General features: G+C 50.5%; 9 protein-coding genes across 9 annotated transcripts; 3 read left to right on the top strand and 6 right to left on the bottom strand.

The window, feature by feature from the left end:
• Positions 1-205: 205 nt before the first annotated feature.
• On the bottom strand, positions 206-847 carry PMZ80_006238 (uncharacterized protein; the record flags this gene model as incomplete). The annotated part of the gene is made up of 1 exon (XM_064874651.1): positions 206-847. The coding sequence occupies one exon, from the start codon at positions 845-847 to the stop codon at positions 206-208; it is 642 nt and encodes a 213-aa protein (XP_064729051.1).
• A 907-nt stretch (positions 848-1,754) lies between these two features.
• On the bottom strand, positions 1,755-2,762 carry PMZ80_006237 (uncharacterized protein; the record flags this gene model as incomplete). Its single annotated transcript, XM_064874650.1, has 1 exon — positions 1,755-2,762. One exon carries the CDS (start codon positions 2,760-2,762, stop codon positions 1,755-1,757), a length of 1,008 nt encoding a protein of 335 aa, XP_064729050.1.
• Positions 2,763-4,610: 1,848 nt separating this feature from the next.
• Positions 4,611-5,861, top strand: NPY1 (NADH pyrophosphatase; the record flags this gene model as incomplete). Its single annotated transcript, XM_064874649.1, has 1 exon — positions 4,611-5,861. The coding sequence occupies one exon, from the start codon at positions 4,611-4,613 to the stop codon at positions 5,859-5,861; it is 1,251 nt and encodes a 416-aa protein (XP_064729049.1).
• An 838-nt stretch (positions 5,862-6,699) lies between these two features.
• PMZ80_006235 (uncharacterized protein) lies at positions 6,700-7,934 on the top strand (the record flags this gene model as incomplete). Its single annotated transcript, XM_064874648.1, has 2 exons — positions 6,700-7,794; positions 7,845-7,934. The coding sequence occupies 2 exons, from the start codon at positions 6,700-6,702 to the stop codon at positions 7,932-7,934; spliced, it is 1,185 nt and encodes a 394-aa protein (XP_064729048.1).
• A 1,239-nt stretch (positions 7,935-9,173) lies between these two features.
• Positions 9,174-10,601, top strand: PMZ80_006234 (uncharacterized protein; the record flags this gene model as incomplete). Its single annotated transcript, XM_064874647.1, has 1 exon — positions 9,174-10,601. One exon carries the CDS (start codon positions 9,174-9,176, stop codon positions 10,599-10,601), a length of 1,428 nt encoding a protein of 475 aa, XP_064729047.1.
• A 395-nt stretch (positions 10,602-10,996) lies between these two features.
• On the bottom strand, positions 10,997-12,263 carry PMZ80_006233 (uncharacterized protein; the record flags this gene model as incomplete). The annotated part of the gene is made up of 3 exons (XM_064874646.1): positions 10,997-11,926; positions 11,978-12,099; positions 12,158-12,263. The coding sequence occupies 3 exons, from the start codon at positions 12,261-12,263 to the stop codon at positions 10,997-10,999; spliced, it is 1,158 nt and encodes a 385-aa protein (XP_064729046.1).
• A 1,462-nt stretch (positions 12,264-13,725) lies between these two features.
• On the bottom strand, positions 13,726-14,175 carry PMZ80_006232 (uncharacterized protein; the record flags this gene model as incomplete). The annotated part of the gene is made up of 1 exon (XM_064874645.1): positions 13,726-14,175. One exon carries the CDS (start codon positions 14,173-14,175, stop codon positions 13,726-13,728), a length of 450 nt encoding a protein of 149 aa, XP_064729045.1.
• Positions 14,176-14,712: 537 nt separating this feature from the next.
• On the bottom strand, positions 14,713-17,169 carry PMZ80_006231 (uncharacterized protein; the record flags this gene model as incomplete). The annotated part of the gene is made up of 1 exon (XM_064874644.1): positions 14,713-17,169. The coding sequence occupies one exon, from the start codon at positions 17,167-17,169 to the stop codon at positions 14,713-14,715; it is 2,457 nt and encodes an 818-aa protein (XP_064729044.1).
• Positions 17,170-18,097: 928 nt separating this feature from the next.
• On the bottom strand, positions 18,098-19,510 carry HAT2 (Histone acetyltransferase type B subunit 2; the record flags this gene model as incomplete). Its single annotated transcript, XM_064874643.1, has 3 exons — positions 18,098-19,223; positions 19,271-19,433; positions 19,489-19,510. The coding sequence occupies 3 exons, from the start codon at positions 19,508-19,510 to the stop codon at positions 18,098-18,100; spliced, it is 1,311 nt and encodes a 436-aa protein (XP_064729043.1).
• Between the last annotated feature and the right edge of the window lie 404 nt (positions 19,511-19,914).

Below are 19,914 nucleotides of genomic sequence, written 5' to 3'. Positions count from 1 at the left end.
CGGGCAGTAACCGCTGATAGCACTGACTGCATAACGCTCGCGGAAGTGGGGAAACTGAGCAACCGGGAGATAGTAGATACGTGTTACAGTGTGTCAATGAAAGCCTCAAATTGGGCTACACGCATATCCCGCGACGGGCTATTGATGGTACAACACCTCTCATCAGTGCGCAACTTTTTACCGTATTTCGCGGCGTAATGTAATCTCACAACCTCTTCTCAGAATCTGGCTCCGTCTTCTCCGGCGCCTCTCTCCTGTGAATTCCTGTGTAATCCCTTGCGACTGCAATTCGACGTAGCCAATCACCGGGGACTCGTTCCAGCGAGTTCTCGAACTTCTCGACCGTAGCCACATCAGGCCAACCTGAGACATGGAGTACATGTGTCTCTGTCCACCAGACAGCATGATCGAGGAGTGCTCTTAGTATCTCTGATGCGTCACACCCATCCCTAAGGAGGTGCTCCATGCTGTTCGTATTATTCGACCCATGTGCAGAACCCTTCGGGTGTTGATACAGCACCATGAACTGACCAGGGGCATCCGTCATCCTCGACGTGGCCGATTCAGACTCCCATCCAAGTCTAATACGATACTCAGAAAACACCCCCTCTCGCGCGGCCTTCTGAATGCGAAGGTGAATTGGGAGTATTTGCCACGCGGTCAATGCCTCCTCGCTTATCCAGCTTGATAGCAGCATGCTGTCATGCGGGTTCTGGTTGAGATAGTTGATCTCCTCGACTAGACCTGGTTGGCGGCGGAGGTGTGGAGCGAGGGTCGAGTAGAATTTGTCTGAGGTGGATGTCTTTGAGGGGTGGACGGTGCCTTCGAAGATGGCGTGGTAGTGCATGGTGCCGGTGATGGTATAGAGGTTGTTGGGTGGTAGGGACACTATTGTGTTAGAGTCTGTTCGTGGTTGGAAGGGTACAGCCTGAGCGTTATCTTGGAAATTTCTGTTTAGTACGCGAATCATTCATGGAGCTGTAGAGTAGATATACTGATGAAGTTGCCTGCGATCTCTTTAGTCCCTTCATCGGTGCATCATACCGGTCAACCCCCATTCTAGTTGCAAACAGCTGGTTTCTCATGTCGCGTCAAGCTGTGACGTTGGCGGCGTCGAGGTCGATCTCGTGCAGCAGCAGCAGCAGCTGACACACACCAGCTTGATGCAAGCAGCGAATATCGATATGGCTGACCGATCAATTTGAATGTTCGGAACATCACACCTGCCCCTTTCGCTGGTCCTTTGATTCCGTAATCATGAGTGCTCCAAGGTCTTGGCGCGATCGAGAAGGCCAGGCTAGTAGCTTGGCGACTGTTTGCCAAGACCATGCTAGTTCGCTTTCCCCAGGTTTTCAAGTGCAGTGCTTTCTACGGGCTACAATCGTCATATTCCCAAAGAGTAGAAAGAACGAGTGCTGACATATCACTGGAATACGATCATCCCCTCTATCTGGGTGCTCTGGTAAGCAAGCGAATGGAAGGTTTGTTCTAAATGGAAAGCGTACCTCGCAGGCTAAGGCTAAAACACCCAGCCTGATACTAGTACGTCTATTCAGGGCCCACTTTATCCGACTCCTTTTTGGTTGCAGAGCAAATGCTGTTCGTATTGTTTGATAGTTATCTGCATGGCTCATGACTATAGATCCTATAGACACAGCATGGTGCACATTCACTCGGTGGCTCGACCGTGATATTGACTGCTAGCAGGCATTGCATCCAAGGGTTTCGCCGAACCAATCGCATCCCAAACAGTGTCATGGATAGAGCATGTAGCCTACATTGTCCTCCAATTGGTTCAGAATGATTCTCTCGTCATGGACAGAGACCACCTTACCAATCATACCTGCCGGATCGAACTCGAACCAGAGCATCGCTCGTACTCTTACCATCTTGTCGTTTGGAGCTCGGCCCAAATATTCGCCCTTCTGCTTGCCGTGCCAGATGTACTCAATTGCACCAAGCCTTCCATCGACAATGATATATTCATCATGAATCTGCTTCACTGGAAATGCACCAAGACCCTGCTGCTGTGCCGCAATGATCTCTACGAATGCTTCTTTCCCAGTTCTGATATCACCAACGTCATCCACAACCACCTCGTTGAGCGCGTAGACGGCATTAGCCTCGGGATTACCAGACATGACATTCTTGTGCATTGCAGCCAAGGTTTTTCGCCTCTCGTCCCGGTACTTTTGTGGCGTCTGCGGATTCTGGACATTCTGGGAACCACGCGGTATTGGAGGCGGAACAGGAATCTCGCCAGCGAATTGTGCCCTGATTCTCCCAGTTGGTTGGACCGTTATGAGTGTGTTGACCTCAAGAGCCTGATCGAATACCCAAAATTCTGCTCCGTGCACATTGAAACGTGCACCAGGCTGCACGGGAAGTCCAAGAAACTCTCCAGACTGGTTTCCTTGCAGGTTGTACATCGTGCCACAAATGTTTCCATCAACGAGTTGATAGTAGTCTGGAATGTTCAGGTCGCCGAAGACGCCGCCGGGACCAACGACCGACCGCAGAGCCTTGCCCCACTCGACGTCGCCTATGACCAGATTACCGTCAAAGTTCCAGTGCGTATCGATTGCATAGGTGTTTTCGGGGATGATGCCGGCGCTCAGTCGTACGTGAAAAGAGTCCAGGACTTCGCGTAGGCTTGACACGTATGTTTCATTGTACTGATCGAAGTCGTAGGGCTGGTAGGCTGCTATATGGCTGACTGCTAAGAGCAGGAAGCTGAGGACGTGGAGACATTTGCGCTCCATGGTGGCAACTAACGTTATGAGCGTGAGATCTTAGATCATGCGGTAAGTACTCACAGATACCTCCAGATTGATCTCTCGTATGTGGGAGTGCTTTTATGTCGACGACGGATGTCGAGGATTGATCTGATGTTGATGAGAGACTCTGTAGCTGTGCTGATCTGGGCTTTATAGCCAAAGCCCAGGCCCTTGGTGAGTCCAGCCAAACTCAGCTGTTCAGAGAGACAGGGAACAACAAGAGAAGCTTGGCCAAAGACAGACCCAAAAAGCTTTGTAATTGAACAGCGAGGAGTGAAGACCCTTAGTCATGCTCTGCTTGTCCTCCAAGATAGCACGATGCTGTTCTCGTACGCGATCAGCACTATGCCAGCTGTTCTTCGAAGGGTGCGCCCACGGAAAATTCGACCTTATATTGGTGGACCAAGTGATGATGATGGAATCACTGCTGCTGTATGACTTGAGGTAGCACACTGACAGCGATAGTAGTCTGTGATCTATGCAAGAGGTCGAAACCTACCAGATCGAGAGGTGGAGAGGGGATTCCACAGCTCATGGTGCTGACTGTAAGATCGTTACTGCTGTGGAGCTCAATAGAAAGGCCAGCCTTCCCCAGAGTTCTGCAGGCATTGCTGTAAGCTCTAGCAGCGCTTCTTGCTTTGTCAGTACAACATGATGGTCATGCGTCTGCGGCGTTGGTGAGTTTTTTTCCCTTTTCGCGAATACCTGCCTGACAAGAGTTTAAGAGGGACATGATCTGCAGTGAGAATCCAATTAGATGGTGAGGAGGACGCCATACCCCACGGAGGTTCTCTCATCATCAAGTCAAGTTCTCGAGACCCAGAACAGCATGTAAACTCGGTCGTCTGGTTCGAGCAAGGACGACGGCTAAGAAACTCGAAAAGTGCGCTGGGAGGTTGAGAGCAGACGCAGGCAATGGACTCGCATTTTTCGGATGCCCACGCTCCCCAATAGAAGCAAGCATATCGTGAATGCATGAATTATGAGAGATCCTTACCAGATGAACATATCGTCGTACGCCAGATATTGCTGAAGCTCAGGAGGTGTTGTATAAGAGGCATCCGAGGCGATTCACGCCTAGGGCGGCATTGATGCAACCACGATTTGATGCGTCTTGAAGAACAATGATTGCAAGAAGTACCAAGGGTCGGAGGATGTTGATATCCTGCCCCAGGCAACATATTGTCAGCCTTAGATACCAGGCATTAAATGCCATCGTCATCGAGGCTCACGGCTGACTTCGAACTGCGCACATTGATACGGAGTAGCATAGCTGTATAATCAACTGTAGTCTTTGCATCGAGTAAGTAGCTACATTACGTTCATATGCGCTTCTAGATTGCTGAAGATCATATGATACAGGTTAGTGCCTTTGGTAACGACTACAAACTCTCTGAAAATAAAGTAAGAAAGTCAAAGCCATTGTGTGCTCGACATGATCGCGCTTACGGTAGACTATTGTACACAGCTATGCTGTCATGCTTACATCTCAAGGTCCAACGTTGAGCGAGGGGTACTCCATCCTCGAGCAGGAGATCCCGTCGATCTCAGTTCCGAGGCATAATGACGATCTCGCTATTGGAGACGGAAAATGTGGCATAAGCAACTTCCATCTATGCCGGCATGGTACATATCTTGTATCTAGCTTGGCCATAATTACATCTTTTGTATATGCTTACTGCTTATCTTAGATCCCGGCAACTTATTTCATTTCTACGGTCCTTCCCAAGAAGAAATTCTAGCCTTAGTATTTCCAGTGGCCGCCGCTATAAGTCTTCGACCCCTCTTCCACCAGCACCAAGCGCTACAGCTACAAGTCAGACAGTAACAGAGATGTCAAAATACCTACCAGCCCCCGATCTTCCGAAGCCAGCGCACGTAGACAAGGACTCGGCGTTGGCACGGAAGTTCGGCAAAGAAGTGGTCAACTACTTCGGCTCGTCGCCTCTTAACCGGCTGTCCTTCTTGCGAGAAGATCACGAGTTCATCAGCGGCGCATTTGCCCACCCTTCGACCAAGTTCATCGCATACAAGAACCTCTCACCCCTCATCGACTCGCCCACTGAGCTTCACTACGTCACATGGGACGATATCAAGAGTATACAGCCCGAGAATCCTTACGCGAAGACAGAGAAAGAGGTTATTGAATCCTTTGATAGCAGGAAAGCGCAACCGCAGTTCATCTTTTTGGGAGTGGACGAGAGTGACAAGAATGGGTACACCTTCAAGAATTACACAGGCGCTCCCCACTTTGCCGTCGATGTGACGCCCAAGAAGCAATACCAGCAAGCCGCGGAGGAACTCGCCCAGAAATGGCTCGACTCAGGGTTGAGCTTCGTCGAAGGTATGCGAGCCATGAACTTCCCAGCTTTGGTTGCCGCAGAATATGCCCAAGGAAGACATTACTTGGATTGGAACGCCAGAAACACATACTGCGGCACATGCGGTCATGCCACTCTCTCTGTCAATGCAGGCGCGAAGAGAGTTTGCCCGCCGAAAGACCAGGCCCAGGACCCACCTGAGCGTGAAGCCTGCAACACGAGGACAACACTTTCGAACCTGACTTTCCCACGAACAGACCCTACCATTATTGTTGCGGTTCTCAGCCACGATTCGAAGAGGTTGTTGCTCGGCCGTCAAAAGCGCTGGCCACCGTACTGGTTCTCCACCCTAGCGGGTTTCATCGAGCCCGCTGAGTCAGTGGAGGACGCCGTGAGACGTGAAGTCTGGGAGGAATCAGGCGTCGTCCTGTCACGTGTTCTCATTCATAGCACGCAGCCATGGCCATATCCAGCTAACCTGATGATTGGTGCGATCGCACAAGTTGCGAGCCCAGAGGACGAGAAGATCAAGCTGGACAACGATCCGGAGCTTGAGACGGCGAAGTGGTTTGAGCTTGAGGAGATCAAGGAGGCGCTAGAGAATGGAGTGAGTAGTCTTGGTGAGGCGGCACCGAGCGGGTATAAGGAGGGAAACTTGAGGTTGCCGCCGAAGACTGCTATTGCGAATCAGTTGATTACTGCTGTGGTTGAAGGCGGGTTCTTGGAAGGTGTGACACCTTTGGCTACCGCGAGCAAGATGTAAAGAGGTCTATAGTCCGTAGATGAAGGCTTAGAACATAGACACAAAGATTGATGATGTTCAAGCATTTCTGGCCTGAAGTCGACCGAGTGGCTGGTCATGTATGCAATTTATCCCACCGCAGTACGGTTGATCATAGCGTACAACGCGTTCGTGCCGGCGTGGTCGGATTGTAGACAATTCAATGATCGAGGCTGCTTTCTCACTTGCTTTATTACGCACCTTTCCTGTACATGCAAACGTCAAGTCATACTCGTGCGAAAGCCAACCAACACTAAAAGCTTATCATAGTGTCTCCCATAATGTGAATGGTACGTGTAAGTCATGCGACAATATTACAGGAGTCTCGCGCAGGAGTGGTTCTTGGACCCCTTGACAATCTCAGGGACATGGACGTCGATATAACCCGCGTCTTATGCTTACCAAGTCTCTCTGTCTACAACGAGAGAGCCTCGATCGAAGAGTCTTCCTTATTCGAATTGCGATGTTCAGGGCCTGCTACGAGAAATGGACAGTTTATAGCCAAATGGTTAACCAGAACAGTCATCATCACCGCTGAATGCAAGTTCATGAACCATTAGCTCAGCATCAGCATATCGATGATTCCAGGACACCGAATTACTAGGCGGTGTCGAGGATGCATCAACTCTTTCTCCATTTGCGGGAGGTCACCGGCACGGCAGCCATGAGCTTTCTTTGTCTCGAATTCCGGCCATCGTCTTAAAGTGCCAACTCGAGGGCACGAATCGACTGTTATTCAACGCGAAGCCATATATTGGACTCTTCACTACATCTCAAGAGCAATTTCGCAGCTTGCAAGCTCCATCGCCCTCCCTGCAATATGACCGACCCTGCAACTCGATTGTCTCGAATGACCTATTACCACATGTCTAAGGAGCCGGTCGCTCTCAACGATGACAGCCTTAGACTGTTCTCTCTAGAAAACCGAGGTGGGGACGAAATTGATCTGTCCCGTATCATGCCATCACGAAACCCTGATGCACATCTCCTTGGGCTTCCAAAAGAGCTTCAGAACATGATCATGAGCATGGCTTTCAAGGGTGGGCGACAAAACAACATACACATGAATAACTTATGGAAGCACGAGTGGTCTCCTGGCTCCAAGCCGGAGTGGGACATCCAACATCCTCCTCCAAACGTCCATTGGCATACTCCTGTCCCAACTAGTTATCCAGGTTTCAAGAACAGTGCAATAGAAGTCACAGTGCCTTACCGGTTCAAATACCTCTTTGTCTCCAATGCGTATCTCCAGCAGTCCCTACCTACCTGGTTGGGCGCTGTAGTCCACCGTTTGACCCTCACCAACTGCCACCTCAGTACCCTGGTTCCGTTCCTCAGCCAATACAGACTGTTCCAGATAGTCATCATCACCATACTTAGAAGTGTGCGAATACTCGCAATCTATACAGGCAGGTACCACAGTCTCGAAAACGATATCACTCAATTCTCGCGCTACCTCGATAGCGTGCAAGAAATCACTTTTACATGCCAAAGAGGAATCGAGTGGGCCGAAGAGCCAGGTGAACAGCACGAAAGCGCGCCTTACTACGGACGTGTCACTCTGCACATTTCTGCACGACACCGAAAAGGTCGATTGCCCACAATGACGATCACTGCGCCAGAAGGCAATGCGTTCGGCAGACATATCTCTAATGACGATGAGGAATGGACGGGAACTTGGCCTCGAGGTCTCGAGGATTCATTCTGGAAATACCTGAAAAGAACAGCAGAATGGCACAATGCCAGCTCATTACATGATGCTCTAAACACGAAGAAAAGAGATGCCGGCAGACGCGAGTGCCAGATGCATTTGGACATTCAGTTAGCAATGCGAATCTCAGGGTTCGGACCGCACTACGCAAGGACGCAAGGACCAGCGAATCCATTTGGTCTATATGATGGTTGGCTACGTGTGGTACGTCTAGATTCATGGTTGTGCTGTGAATTTGTGCTGACTCTAAGTAGATCGTTACTGTTGACGTTGCCACCCTACGAATAAAGAGCGTGAACATCTGCAATTCTGGGCTAAATTATGTAGAGGACTACGACGAGTAAGATATCCAGGTGGACACTGTTTCTCCAGATTGACACATCGACATGGTAGTGGCTAATCTGCTTGCGTGTTCTTACGCCTTGGTGCTTTGTAGGTCGACTCAATGCTGCTTTCGACCAGGAATGCTTTCCTACTTAGCTCTGGCGCAACGACGAGGTCCAGCATGTTGTACCTCAGCATAGAGCCCAGATGGTGTACCACCCACATACCCTTCCGCAATCTTCTAAACCAATCCTACCAGATATGGGATCCATTCCTGCCGTTGTTCAAAGTGCCACACGGGACGATGTGCTAGTCCTGGTCCGACGAAACAGTACTCGCTCGTTTTTTTTCATCCGGACAACTTGCACAACCATAGTTGCTGCTGCAGATACGTTATCTCGCTCTTACAATCGTACTGCTTCGCGCAATGATCTATAATTCATGCTTTTAAGGCTTGAACTCGTATCTAAAGGCTTCAGAGAAGGTACTAATCAGGCGTTATTATACAATTCTAGGTACAAGGTAGTGCGGTGCAGCTATAAACGTGAGAAGATACGGAGGAGGCTATACGGCGGATTTTGCGAACTGTCCGGATAAAAGAAAAACGAGCGAGTAAGGAATGAATCAAAGCTTCGGATCGAATTTGGCCGGAGACGTTAGGATCGGTACTCGGGTTTGTCGCTTCCGGCATGTGTCACCCGCGACACGAAATGCACCTACAGATCATACCGAGGATAGTTTTCGTGTTTACAAGAACGAGTCTCACCCGGGGGGTTGCCTCTCAAGCCCGGACACTTTTCAATGCCTTTGAGCTGTTGCTTACAAAATGATATACGAATGATTGGCGGACGAAGGTTTCTTCCCCAGATTCCGGGCTTGGCGAAGTCGTGATTTACATCATCGGAAAGCTTAAGTCCGATGCAAAGGGACATCGCCATCTACGTACTTTACCATTAATGCTTGTGAAGAAAAGGCTTTTCGAACGGACTGTCAGATCTTATAGGTCGTTGACCCGCAGAGGATAACTGAGTGCAACTAGGTTCTCGTCCGTCTTTACCTACGAGCGAACAGCGCATGTAAAATTGACGCCACAACAAAGCAACTATGTCACAGCCTTGATATCCGGTTCCGAACAGATTTAACATCACGACTCTATGTCAAGCGGCAAGCTTATCAACAGAGCACTTAATCTAGCATCACACCTTCGCCCATCGACAGCAAACACAATTCGCCGCGCCGCCACCACATCAACAGCCACCATGGCAACAGCAGCCACAGTCTCCCTAACCCCCGACACCTCCGGAGTCCTCCACATCCCAACCTCCCAGCTCTCCCAAGACTCCTGCAAGCTTGCCTCGCAACTCCTCCAAAAGAACCACAATGACTACCACATGTACTTCAACCAATCCGGCTTCCACAACCACATAGCGCACCACCTCCTCACCATCTTCGCCCTCGGCGCAACTCCACCACAAATCCAAAAAGCATACGACGACAATGCAACCTACCAACGCCCCCAGTTCCCCGTCGACAAAGACACCGTCAGCTCAATGGCCGATCCCGCCCTCTTCGCCAAATACCTCGGAAACGAGCGCTACTTCCACGACTACGAGATCTTCTTCCGCAAGGAAATCGAGAAACATAACGGCAATTACGGCGCCATGCTGAAAGAGCAGCTCCTCTCCGATACACCGCAGGCCAAGGATCTCCTAGTCCGCATGTTCGCGGGCTTCTATCATCCCATCATTCATCTTGGCTTCGGCGTCGAATTCGAGCAGCCGGCTATCATCACCGAAGCGCTCGCACAAGCCGCAACGCACGATAACTGGCCGGCCGCATTCATCACGACCACAACCGAAAAAGCAGACAAACGCATGCAGGCCAACGAAAACCCACGACCCCTCGTTGACTTGATCCACGAAGCTCGTTCGACTCCCAAAATCCGTGAATCCCCTCACTGGGAAGACGGCAATAAACTCCGCGACGGCGTCCTCAAGCGCGCAATGCCAGAGATCACGGACCTCTGTTCCCAATGGCATGTCAAACCAACCAAGGACGATCTCCGTCTCAAAACCGCAGAAATGATCAACGCGGCGTGTTACTTCGCCGGCGCAGCTCAACACTCATCTCACCAAAAGGCGATAAAGTGGGATTTCTTCTACATGCACTGCGTGAACTGCAGTATCTTCTACTCTGCGTTCTTGGACAGCAGATTCGATGATTGGTTGAGCGATGAGATGAGAGCGCAACTGCTGATGTATAAAGGCTGGAGTGACCTCGCGATGTACGTGAGCCGTGGGGCGCCAGAGTTGTTCATCGATGAGATAAGTGAGTATAAACCGAAGCAGCCCTCCGACGGATGGCACGAGATCTTTGCAAGGGTGGATGAGTTGCCGGATGATGGACACGCGAGTAAACTTGTCAGGGCGCTTGCGAATGGTGAGAGGGTGTGTGGGGAGTATGAGGGGAAAGCTGAGGCGGAGAGCTGGCAGATCAAGGGGAACATGTGGCTTGGGATGGCGCATATGGCGATTGATAGTGTGGAGGGGACGACGAGTAAGTGGGCGAGGAATGTGGGGTTTGAGCAAGCGTGGAAGGATGTGCCGGAGAGGGGCGCACGGGAGGAGAATGTTACGGGGAGTAAGGGGTTGAATGGGGTTGCGGAGGGGTATCATGAGAAGTTTTGATTGATTGACGGCTATGAAGTTACTGATGACTTGGGAGCTTTATTTCAGGCTCATTTCTATGTTCTTATTCTGTTATTAATCAAGTTGGCTTTCTGTCAGAAGTCCTTTAACTCTCGCTTGCTTCGTATGCTTGTTCACTCAGCATCTTGGTCGAGTACGAAAGCGGGCTGGAGTTCGACCAGAAGAGTTGAGCTGGGAACGAAGCCGTCTGTAATCTTACTGAATGGTTCAGATGGAGCTAGCATGTAACAGTTGGTTCACTCGCTCGATGGCAACGAAGCAAATGCTTGACTTGATCTGAGATAGATCGTACTGTATCTGCAAACGGCTCTTTGGGAAGGATTTGATGGTCGACCATGAAATTCGTGCATCTCGATGGGACGATGGTGGAGCGCTCATTGGCGCCATCCCTTCTTTGAACGCTTGGCCGCCTTCTCTTGCTTGGTATTCTCCTGAGAAGGATACGCCGTGACCTCAAGGTACCCCATCCCGCCTGTAGCCTGGAACTGTGCCGCTAACGTCTTGGTTGTCCACTTAGTCCAACTGTTCTTGCCCTGAAGTCTCGTGTGTGCGGAGCCGCCTTCTGCAGGGTTGTTCCAGTAGAACTCCAGCTGAATCTGCTTTGGATCCTTGTATTTGAAGGGACCAAAGGAGTCGAACTTCTGCATCTCGCCGATGAGATAGCGCTTACATTCGCGACCAAGGTTCTCGTTATGCAATAGAACCTTGAGATACTTCTCGGGAATGATCAGGGGTCGGATGTCGGCGACTCGGATGATAGACGCGTTGTTGTTGACCCATGCGTCTCCCACAGATCGAGTTGAACACCATGTGAGTGTGAATTTGATCTCGTTGCGTGGTCGGTAGAGCTGAATGACTCGTATGCCGATCGAGCTACCTTCTCCTGCTTGTGCTCTAGCCTCCACCCAGTCTCGGAGTTTTTGGTAGTCATTGCACTCTTCCCATGTGCCAGTGATGCGGAAGACGTCGTATTCGAGCAGTCGTGGGTCGGTTTCAACAGGGATGTGGTTAGTCTGGCTGTTGTGGTTGGTGTAGTACTTCGCAGCGAGGTTGGTAAGGTGGGACAAAGAGGTTGGAAGCTCTGAAAGCTCCATGACAATATCTCTAAAGCTCGGTGATTGCGCCGTAGAAGATGATGTAGTGCTGTTGCATGTATCGCACTGATAATTGATGTGAATCATCTTGCGATCAGCCACGTCCGAAGACGGGGAGACAGACTCGGTCTGCGAATCGATCTCGGCGTTGTCATCCAGCAAAGCCCAGATATCTTTGAGCTGCGCACTAGATGTCTTGCCGGTCAAGTCCTGGAGCAACTGTTAGCAGCCATGGAAGAGAGCATTTCAGCGGTCACATACGTTATAGGTCTTAATCAGTTCGTTAGCCTTGTCTACGAATCCTGTAGCGAGTTCTTTTACTGGTCCAACTTGAACTTCGCGGTCGACATTGTTCTGGGGCGTTCCTTCGCCTTTCGCATCGTCTGCAATGTTAGCACAGGCCACCAGGACAGCCTGATGAGGTTGTGGAAGAGCACCCACATCGATCAGTACTAGACATAATGTTGTCGCATTCCTTCTGGTGATCGGTCTTGAGTCTCTTCATAGCTGGACGCTCTTCTGGAACGCTCAAGTAGTCGTGATTCATGGCGGCGACCGAAGTTGATTGAATGGCAAGCGGGAGTAGTATTGGATATGACTGTAACAGAAAATATTGGTTGGCCCGGGTTGCAAGAGAGATAAATACTACAAGGCTGAATTTCTAGTCGACACATTGACTGGCTTGGCGTAGTTGTGGGTGACTGGCCGCAACGTCTTGCACTTTGCTAGTGGACGGGGTTCTAACAGCAGTGCGATGAGTTTCACCATGCTCATGAAATGGTGAAAATTCATAGTCACTTACCTCGTATGCTTACGCATTGTTATCACAGTGGAACTCCCGGCGTTTCTCCTTCCTTGGTCGCTTACTCAAGGCAAGTCATACCAATGAAAAAGATGGGAGTGACGATCATGTGTCTGAATGCCCCAACAAGAACACACTGCTACTACAAGCAATGTTGCGCGCGAAGCGACGTCTGCTCTTGCCCCAAAAATGCCAATCGACCAGAGACTCGGGGGGCACCCCTTCCGACTCCGAAGAATCTTCTTGAGCTGTGCACTGTCACACAAGCGAGAGGTAGTATGACTACTTCGATGCGATCTGCCAATTGACACGGGCATTCTGAATTGATCGAAAGAGGTAAGGAGGTGCAGCAAGAGAAAGTAGAAGGTGATGGTGAGTAAGAGAAGACTAGAATAAAGTGAGGGCGCAATAGCTTTCGTAGCATTGGAAACCTTTGCGTAATTCAGATGTTCTAAATGATGACACGTAGTATCATCTGAATTGGTGAACAGAAGAGAGGAAAGAAGAATCAGCGAACAGTCCGCCATATGTCGAGCACGAGGCAAACGCAGCAAACCAGTGACATCTCACGTGACTAGCCTTGGCACTTTTAGTTTGCTCTGTTTATCACTCCTCCAATCCTAATGAGCCATGACTTTCCCATCTTTGACTCCTTCGTCTTACGTCTTTCCCTGAAATTGATTTATCCCCACACACGTTGCCCACGCGGCTATCTGGCTCTGCTCTCTTTCCTGGCTGACATATGTGTTAGCCTCTGTTCAGTGGTAGTTCGTCGTTCAATGTATCTCACCTGTCCCTCACATGGGCATGTACCAGTACTCGATTCACCCATATGCCGACCACATCGCAGTTCCTGTAATTGTACTGCGGGAAGGTGCTTTGCTTGTGTGGGCTTGGTGCTGACTATGTGTGGCTGTTGACTGGTGACTATTCTTTCCGTCAGCTTGCCTCAAGAACACTGACTGAGTGTTTCCATTGCGTACGGTCTTCTCGTTCTTCCCAGAGGTGCTGCCTTATTGTGAGGTTCCCAAGCTCAGGCCGCGGAGGAGTAAGCGCACCCTGTCGACAGTGATTTGGCCACGCCATGCAGAATTGTTGACTTGGTTCAATCCGGCCGTCCATTGCTGTTCTAACCACAGCCCTTCATTAGGTCGACGAATCATCGCGTCAAACCGATCGTTCAGCTTGGTAACCCGGCAGTTTCGAGTCATCTGCACACCCTGCATCGCAGCACGTCGAGGTTCGATTCGGCCGCGGGCAGATGGGAGCCATCGTTCTGCTGTGCTGAGTCAGTGTTCTCGGTTAGTGACTGACCTTGGGCCTCCTTGTGGAGCTGCTGCTCAACTCTCTCTTGCTCAGCAAGGACTTCGAGGAGCAGCTCACACAGATTGCCATAGGTCCATGCACGGACTCCATAATCTCTCGTGCATGCTGCGTTGTTAGCTAGACAAGCAGGCGAGGCAGCGGTCGAAGCGTCCCGCAAAAGCTTTTGCAGCTTTCGGGCTTCGTCCGCGTCGAGCCTACTGATTGCTTTGTTAGCAGTCAGCCCCAGGTGCAGATCACAGAGATTGCCATAAGCCCATGCACGGGCTTCTTGATCTCTTGTGCACTCTGTATTGCCAGCTAGACAAGCAGATGAGCCGGTGACGAAGGCCATCTTTTCAGCCGGCTTCAGCCACGCAGCTGGAGAGCAGAGGGAAGATTGTTTTTTTCAAGGACTGCGCGTCCTACGATAAGGAAAAGAATTTTTTGCGGAGGACTGGTGTCCTATGAAAGTTTGAAATTGTAAGTCACCCTGGAGGGCTTTCAAATGGATTGACCTTCGAGGTCTTACTGCTGTGCACAGTCAGGTGACGATATGCTATACGTACCGTGCAAAATTGGTGTGTGGTCAGGCGTAACCGAGTAAGTTGAAGAATTGAAGTTGAGGAAAGGAAGGTGGAAGGTGAAAAGCAGAGTAAGTAGCGAAACGCTTGGCGCAGGTTGACCTTCACCGATGGTGGGCCCCCGCAACTCAACTCTATCGTGCTTGGGACATTGATCGACCTTCACTAGCATCGGCTAGCCCTTCTGAACTTTGTACAGTAACCTCGCCATGCTCGCTTGCAGCTTCCTGGCCAGTGACCATCAAGTACTACATACCTTCACTTGAGTGTTCAATTCATATATCCATCCGAATTCACCAAAAAGTATGCTACTCGGTGAAGAATCTCTCTAAACCCCTTGGAAACGTGTTCTTCCTCTGCGGTTGATCTGGCACTGGCCGTGCTGGTCCCAGGCCAAAGTCCTGCAGCGCAAGGTCGGCCGCAGGACGCGCCTCCGTGCCTTCGAAGTCTGCAAACAAGAACTTCTGCTGTGAATTCTGAACGAAAGTGTTTGGCGTCTGTCCAAGGTCGGGCAATTGTTCGTCATTCATGCCAAAGGTCGGATCGAAGAAGCCTATATCAGGCGATGCAAACCTCTGTCTGGGTTGATGTTCTTGCGTACCCATTGGAGGCTGAGGACTCCCTGTGCCACTGCTGCTCTTCGCTGTGGTTGCAGCAGGCGTCTCATTCAGATTGTCCATATTTTGCTGCAGCTGAACTCTGTTCTGTTCGTCCCACGTCTTCCATACGTCCTCAACCTGCTCGAAGTCCTGCCAGCTGCCTTTTTGGAGACCTGAGTGGCCCCGAAGCTTAGCGAAGGCCCGCTCGCCTTCACGAGCTGCGCGAGTCTTCCTCATGCCGCCGATGGTGTCAAAAGGGCCTTCTACATCCACATCAACGTCCGGCGTGATACTATCATCGAATATATCTCCATTCGCTACCTGGCGGTTGAATTCCTGCTTCTCGGTTACGTCGTTGCCTTGTTTCGATTTTTTGCTTCGTGATCTAAATTCTGCTATGAGGTCGTCGGCAGTGATACCTGGCCGATAACCTGGTACATGCTTGGCGATGCCCATATGCTTATCTCCTATCTCGAATAGCTTACGCAGGATCCAATCTGCTTCCCTTGCTGGCTGGCCATGGTCCGTCTGTTCGAAAACTAGTAAGCCCACACGTAAGCCGAAGATGATGAAGAACGGGCCGAGGAACGAAGACGTCAACATGAACGCGGTCGAGCGACAGATGTTCAGTGCGCAGTCTCGACTTTCCTGCTCGTAGTATTGAACTATTTCAGCGTCCTCGCTTTGAAGGCCTTGCAGGCAAAGATTCAGCACAATCAGCACAGTCCAATAGCCAGTATATGTAGCTGAGATGAAGGTATTGACGAACTCGTATTCGATGCCGATGAGTGGGTCGCGCTGGTTGAGGTTTATTGTCGGCGATACGCCGGCTCTTTTCAGTGCTGCCTCGAATCGCGTGAATGTGCCTTTGAAGGTTGTTCTCGCAATGATCGTCTTCTCGATAAGCTCGGCACGATTGCAAGGTGGCGGTGTACCGTTCTGCTTGGCTTGCCAGATGCTCCGTGCATTGGCGCATATCTCTGGGCATGTCACCATAGACGCATAGTACTCTTCTGCTAAATCGAAAATCTCTAGCCTTGCAGGAGTCACACTTGCAGTTTTGAGATCTGAATGGACCTCTCGGCTCATCTGTAGCCAAGCTGGCTCAGCGAGGAAGCATGGTACATCTTCTTGGAAGGCTTCAATGATAAGGGTGTATCGGTAGGCGAGGTAGATTTCGCGGTCGAAACCATGTCTATGCTTAGCAGGACCACGTGCTCGCATGAGCGCTGAGACGCCGCCAGCATGTCGAATCCAGGAGTCATTGTTATCGGAGGCAAACATTTCGTAGAAGGAGAGCAGGATTACGGCGCACAGCGTCTCGCTAGATGTACCGCTTCTCTTGTCCTGCAACGCCTTGTTGAGTAGACGGAGAGCCTGACCATAGTAGGGTCTAGACTCCATCACGAATGGTTCGGAGTTGTTAAGCCGACCGATGTGGACAAGAGTGACGGCACGGACAGCGGCATCGAGCAACGGATTTGTGCCCGTAAGTGGTGGCAGGTGCGAGAGCCATCTTGCATGGCTCTTGAATGCGGCAGGTATGGACTGATTATCGGGAAAAAGTGACTCCTTGAATTTTGTGATGAGCGCGTTCTGGTTTTGCTCAGGAGCATGGATATGTTGATGAGGATCAAACGCTTTGCTGAAATTGGTGAAGAGAAAGTCGGCAGACCAGGGATCATCGATATTGATTGTGTATTTGAATTGCGTGTGTTCCGGCATGGTGTCGGCCAAATCCAGGTACGCCTGGGTTTTGCCTTCCAGAAGACCGAGGAAGGTGCGACGCTTGGTCTTATTCAGATCAAGACCAACAACATCCCAGTGCTTGCCATCTTGTGTAGTGGCATTCGGATCTTCACGAGGCGAAACAACGTTCGTTGCGACATCTGTATTCGCATCTGCTGTTGCTGTGCTGCTGAGCCCGGGAGGGGACTCGTCGGAGTCATGATTACTGTCGACGCCGGATATCGTTGTAGATGGTCCTTGATGGTCATACCGCTTACGTAGTCGAACGCCTTCATCCTGGAATTTGAGGTCTTGCGCATAGCCGGGACATGGACGATTGCCCTTCTTACAGTTGTTACACGTGGGTCGTGTTTGGTCGCACTTCACCCTGCGTTGGACACATATCCGGCAACCTTTGCTGCGAGGCACGCCTACCATGCTAAGTGGGAGCGAGAAACAGCCAGACTTCGCACAGGCGATGTGAGTCGCTATTTGGGGACCACGTGCTCAAATAGCCAACGTCTGTGCGTATTTCGACATACTCTGGATATATGTACCATTGTCGCAAAGGGTGTGAGGAACAGTTTCTTCGGTCGGTTCTGAAATGTTGGATGCCTAGACGAAGTAGATAGCCTTCCCTGTCAAGCACGCGAGAGTCAAGGAACACAGGCGCTAGATGTGCCCATAATAATTGGCTCTGCACCAGTCATATGGAAAGTTGGCCGCCACTCCGATGCCGGTGGAGCTGCAACTACGTTGTTTCCGGGCACCAGAAAATCCTGGAGCAATGGCTGTGGATGGGCCAATACACTGCAACAATAGCGACAAGATACACAAAAGAAAACCAATGATGCAAGCCAGACACTGTCGCAAGGGATCGTCGTATGCACAGTCTCTAGAACGCCTTTGTTGTGGTTCATGATGGGCGATTCGATGCCTCCGATCATTAGTCATGCCATGAGCATACGCTCTGCTATCTGCTATCTGCTATAACCACGTGCCTGTGGTTCATGATTCGAACTCCATTGCTACTGTCCATCTTCAACAGCTCCACGCTTATTTCTCTCGTTCCTCGATTCGTAAGCGTCATTGAGCTGGCCAGCAGGTCTTTTGCGACCAGCTCCGTCCCGGGGACATGTAGTCTAGGCCGTTTCACGACTCTGAAACAGCTCGCTCGTGGCACTGGCGATCAAGCAAGGCTTCTTTTGCCTGCTGAGGCACTTCCTGCTTCGAGACATTTGGGTCGACGTCCGGTAGAATAAGGGCAGGACAGCAATGTTGAAGGCAATTGAGCTCCGCTTTCGGTATGTGGGATCGGTTTTCCGCTCCCACACTTCATGCATACACTAGTGACCATCATGCTCCGTCATCCTTCCAACTCGTTCATTGGTACATCCTCGTCGTCATGTCCAACGATAGTATCGGCAACCTTCCACACCTGTATCAAATTGTCATCTGCGGCACTGCAAACAACCCACGGATTATGCAGATTCCACGAGAAGTCGCTAATTCGATTTGTGTGACCACCGTGCATGAAAAGCAGTTCTGGCACGCCATCTTCACTGTCCTCGGGCGTCTGCTCTTCACCCACCTTGGCAAGATCCCAAAACAGTATTCTGCGATCATAGCTGCTAGAAGCGAGAACGGACTCCTCGAAGGGGTGCCACTCTAGGCTTGTAACACTGTCCTGGTGGCCTTCAAGGGCATGAAGTTTGTGGTTGAGATTCCGCAGATCCCATATCGAAATAGTCTTGTCGGCACTTCCAGTGGCAACCAAGTATTCGGCAGCGGGATTGAAAGCCAGAACATTGATCGCATCTGTGTGTTGGTCTCGGCCTGAGGTCACAGCGCTTTTTGTGGTGTCTGAATTTCTAAGGTCCAGTATCTGCAAGGTGAGATCATCTGAGACTGTACCAAGCAGTGTAGTGTGAAGTGGATGATGTTGAACATCGTTCACGATGGCTGAATGATGTGTGTACTTTCTGGTCTCATTAAGTGATCTGACGGTCTTTGAAGCTTGTGTGGTGTCCCACAGCCGAACTGTGCAGTCCTCGCTGGCCGTCGCAAGGTGCCCAGCGGTGTGCGGACTCCAGCTCAGACCCCAGCCTTCCCTGTCGTGACCAACGAGCTCTATTTCTGGGTTTGGTTTGCTGTCTCGGCCGATGCTGGAATGTTTTGATTTGTCCCATATTAGCACTCGTCCATCTGTGCACATGGTCGCAATAATGTTTGGATTTTGTGGCTGGTATCTAGCTTTGTTGACCTCTCCAGGGTGCTCGATCTTCTGTATGATATTGAATTTGACTTCGACTGCAGTCTTGCCTCCACTCCCATAGCCACCGATCTCTCCCGTATCCTCATTGTAGTCTTTCGCGTCAGGCTTTGGCGGATTAGGCAGTTGTACATTGGCGATTTGTAGGTAATTCTGCTGGCCAGGGATGGTGTGCGTGCCGATCAGTAAGCGGTGTTTCGAGTAATTTGTGCCTGGTACTCTAAGTCTCGTTAGGTACCTTCTACCAGAGTGAAGTTGCTGACATACTCCTGCTTGTCTGGAAACCATTGCACAGTCAATGTCGGCCAATCCAAAGCTGTGCTCAGTATCATGTCGTACAAGAAGGGCGCATTTTTCTTCCATGTCTTGTACTCCTCGTTAATGACCTTCTCTTCGATGACATCGTCGTCTCCGTTGAGCTGTTCGCTCACTGTATCAACTGATTAGTATGGTCGCCTATGGCCCCCAACATGATTCCTGCTCACTATTCTCTTCGTCGTCCGCCATGTTCAGGCTGTTGTCAAGCTAGTGGGTAGAGAAGGGACGATGCTGGGTTTTGACGGATACTATAGATTCAGTCGTGGTACTTGGTGATGTTTCGCATTCGTTGCAGGGAATTTACCCCAAATTCGCGCTTGCTGGAGGGCGCCCGTCACCGCGTCGCTTTGTAACGCGTCCGAGTCGTGAAGCCAAGAAGTGGAGCAGTAATTAATTACCTTAGTGAATATGGTCACGTGGTGGCAAAGGGAGCAAGTACTATTTGGTGAGTATCATCATCATCCATAACTTACCTGATTGCCTTCCTGCTCACAAACGTTACGATAATATCATTCATTTGCGACAGTCTTTGTTCTCGCACGGAGTACACTTCGGAGTCAGGATTGGAGTTGTCATCTTTGCTTGACCATCTT

Source organism: Knufia obscura, assembly GCF_036327395.1.
Source record: "Knufia obscura strain CCFEE 5817 isolate CBS 148926 chromosome Unknown scaffold_7, whole genome shotgun sequence".
Classification (NCBI taxonomy): Eukaryota; Fungi; Ascomycota; class Eurotiomycetes; order Chaetothyriales; family Trichomeriaceae; genus Knufia; species Knufia obscura.
Note: the sequence above shows the minus strand (reverse complement) of the source record. Positions and strands in the feature narration are given on the sequence as shown.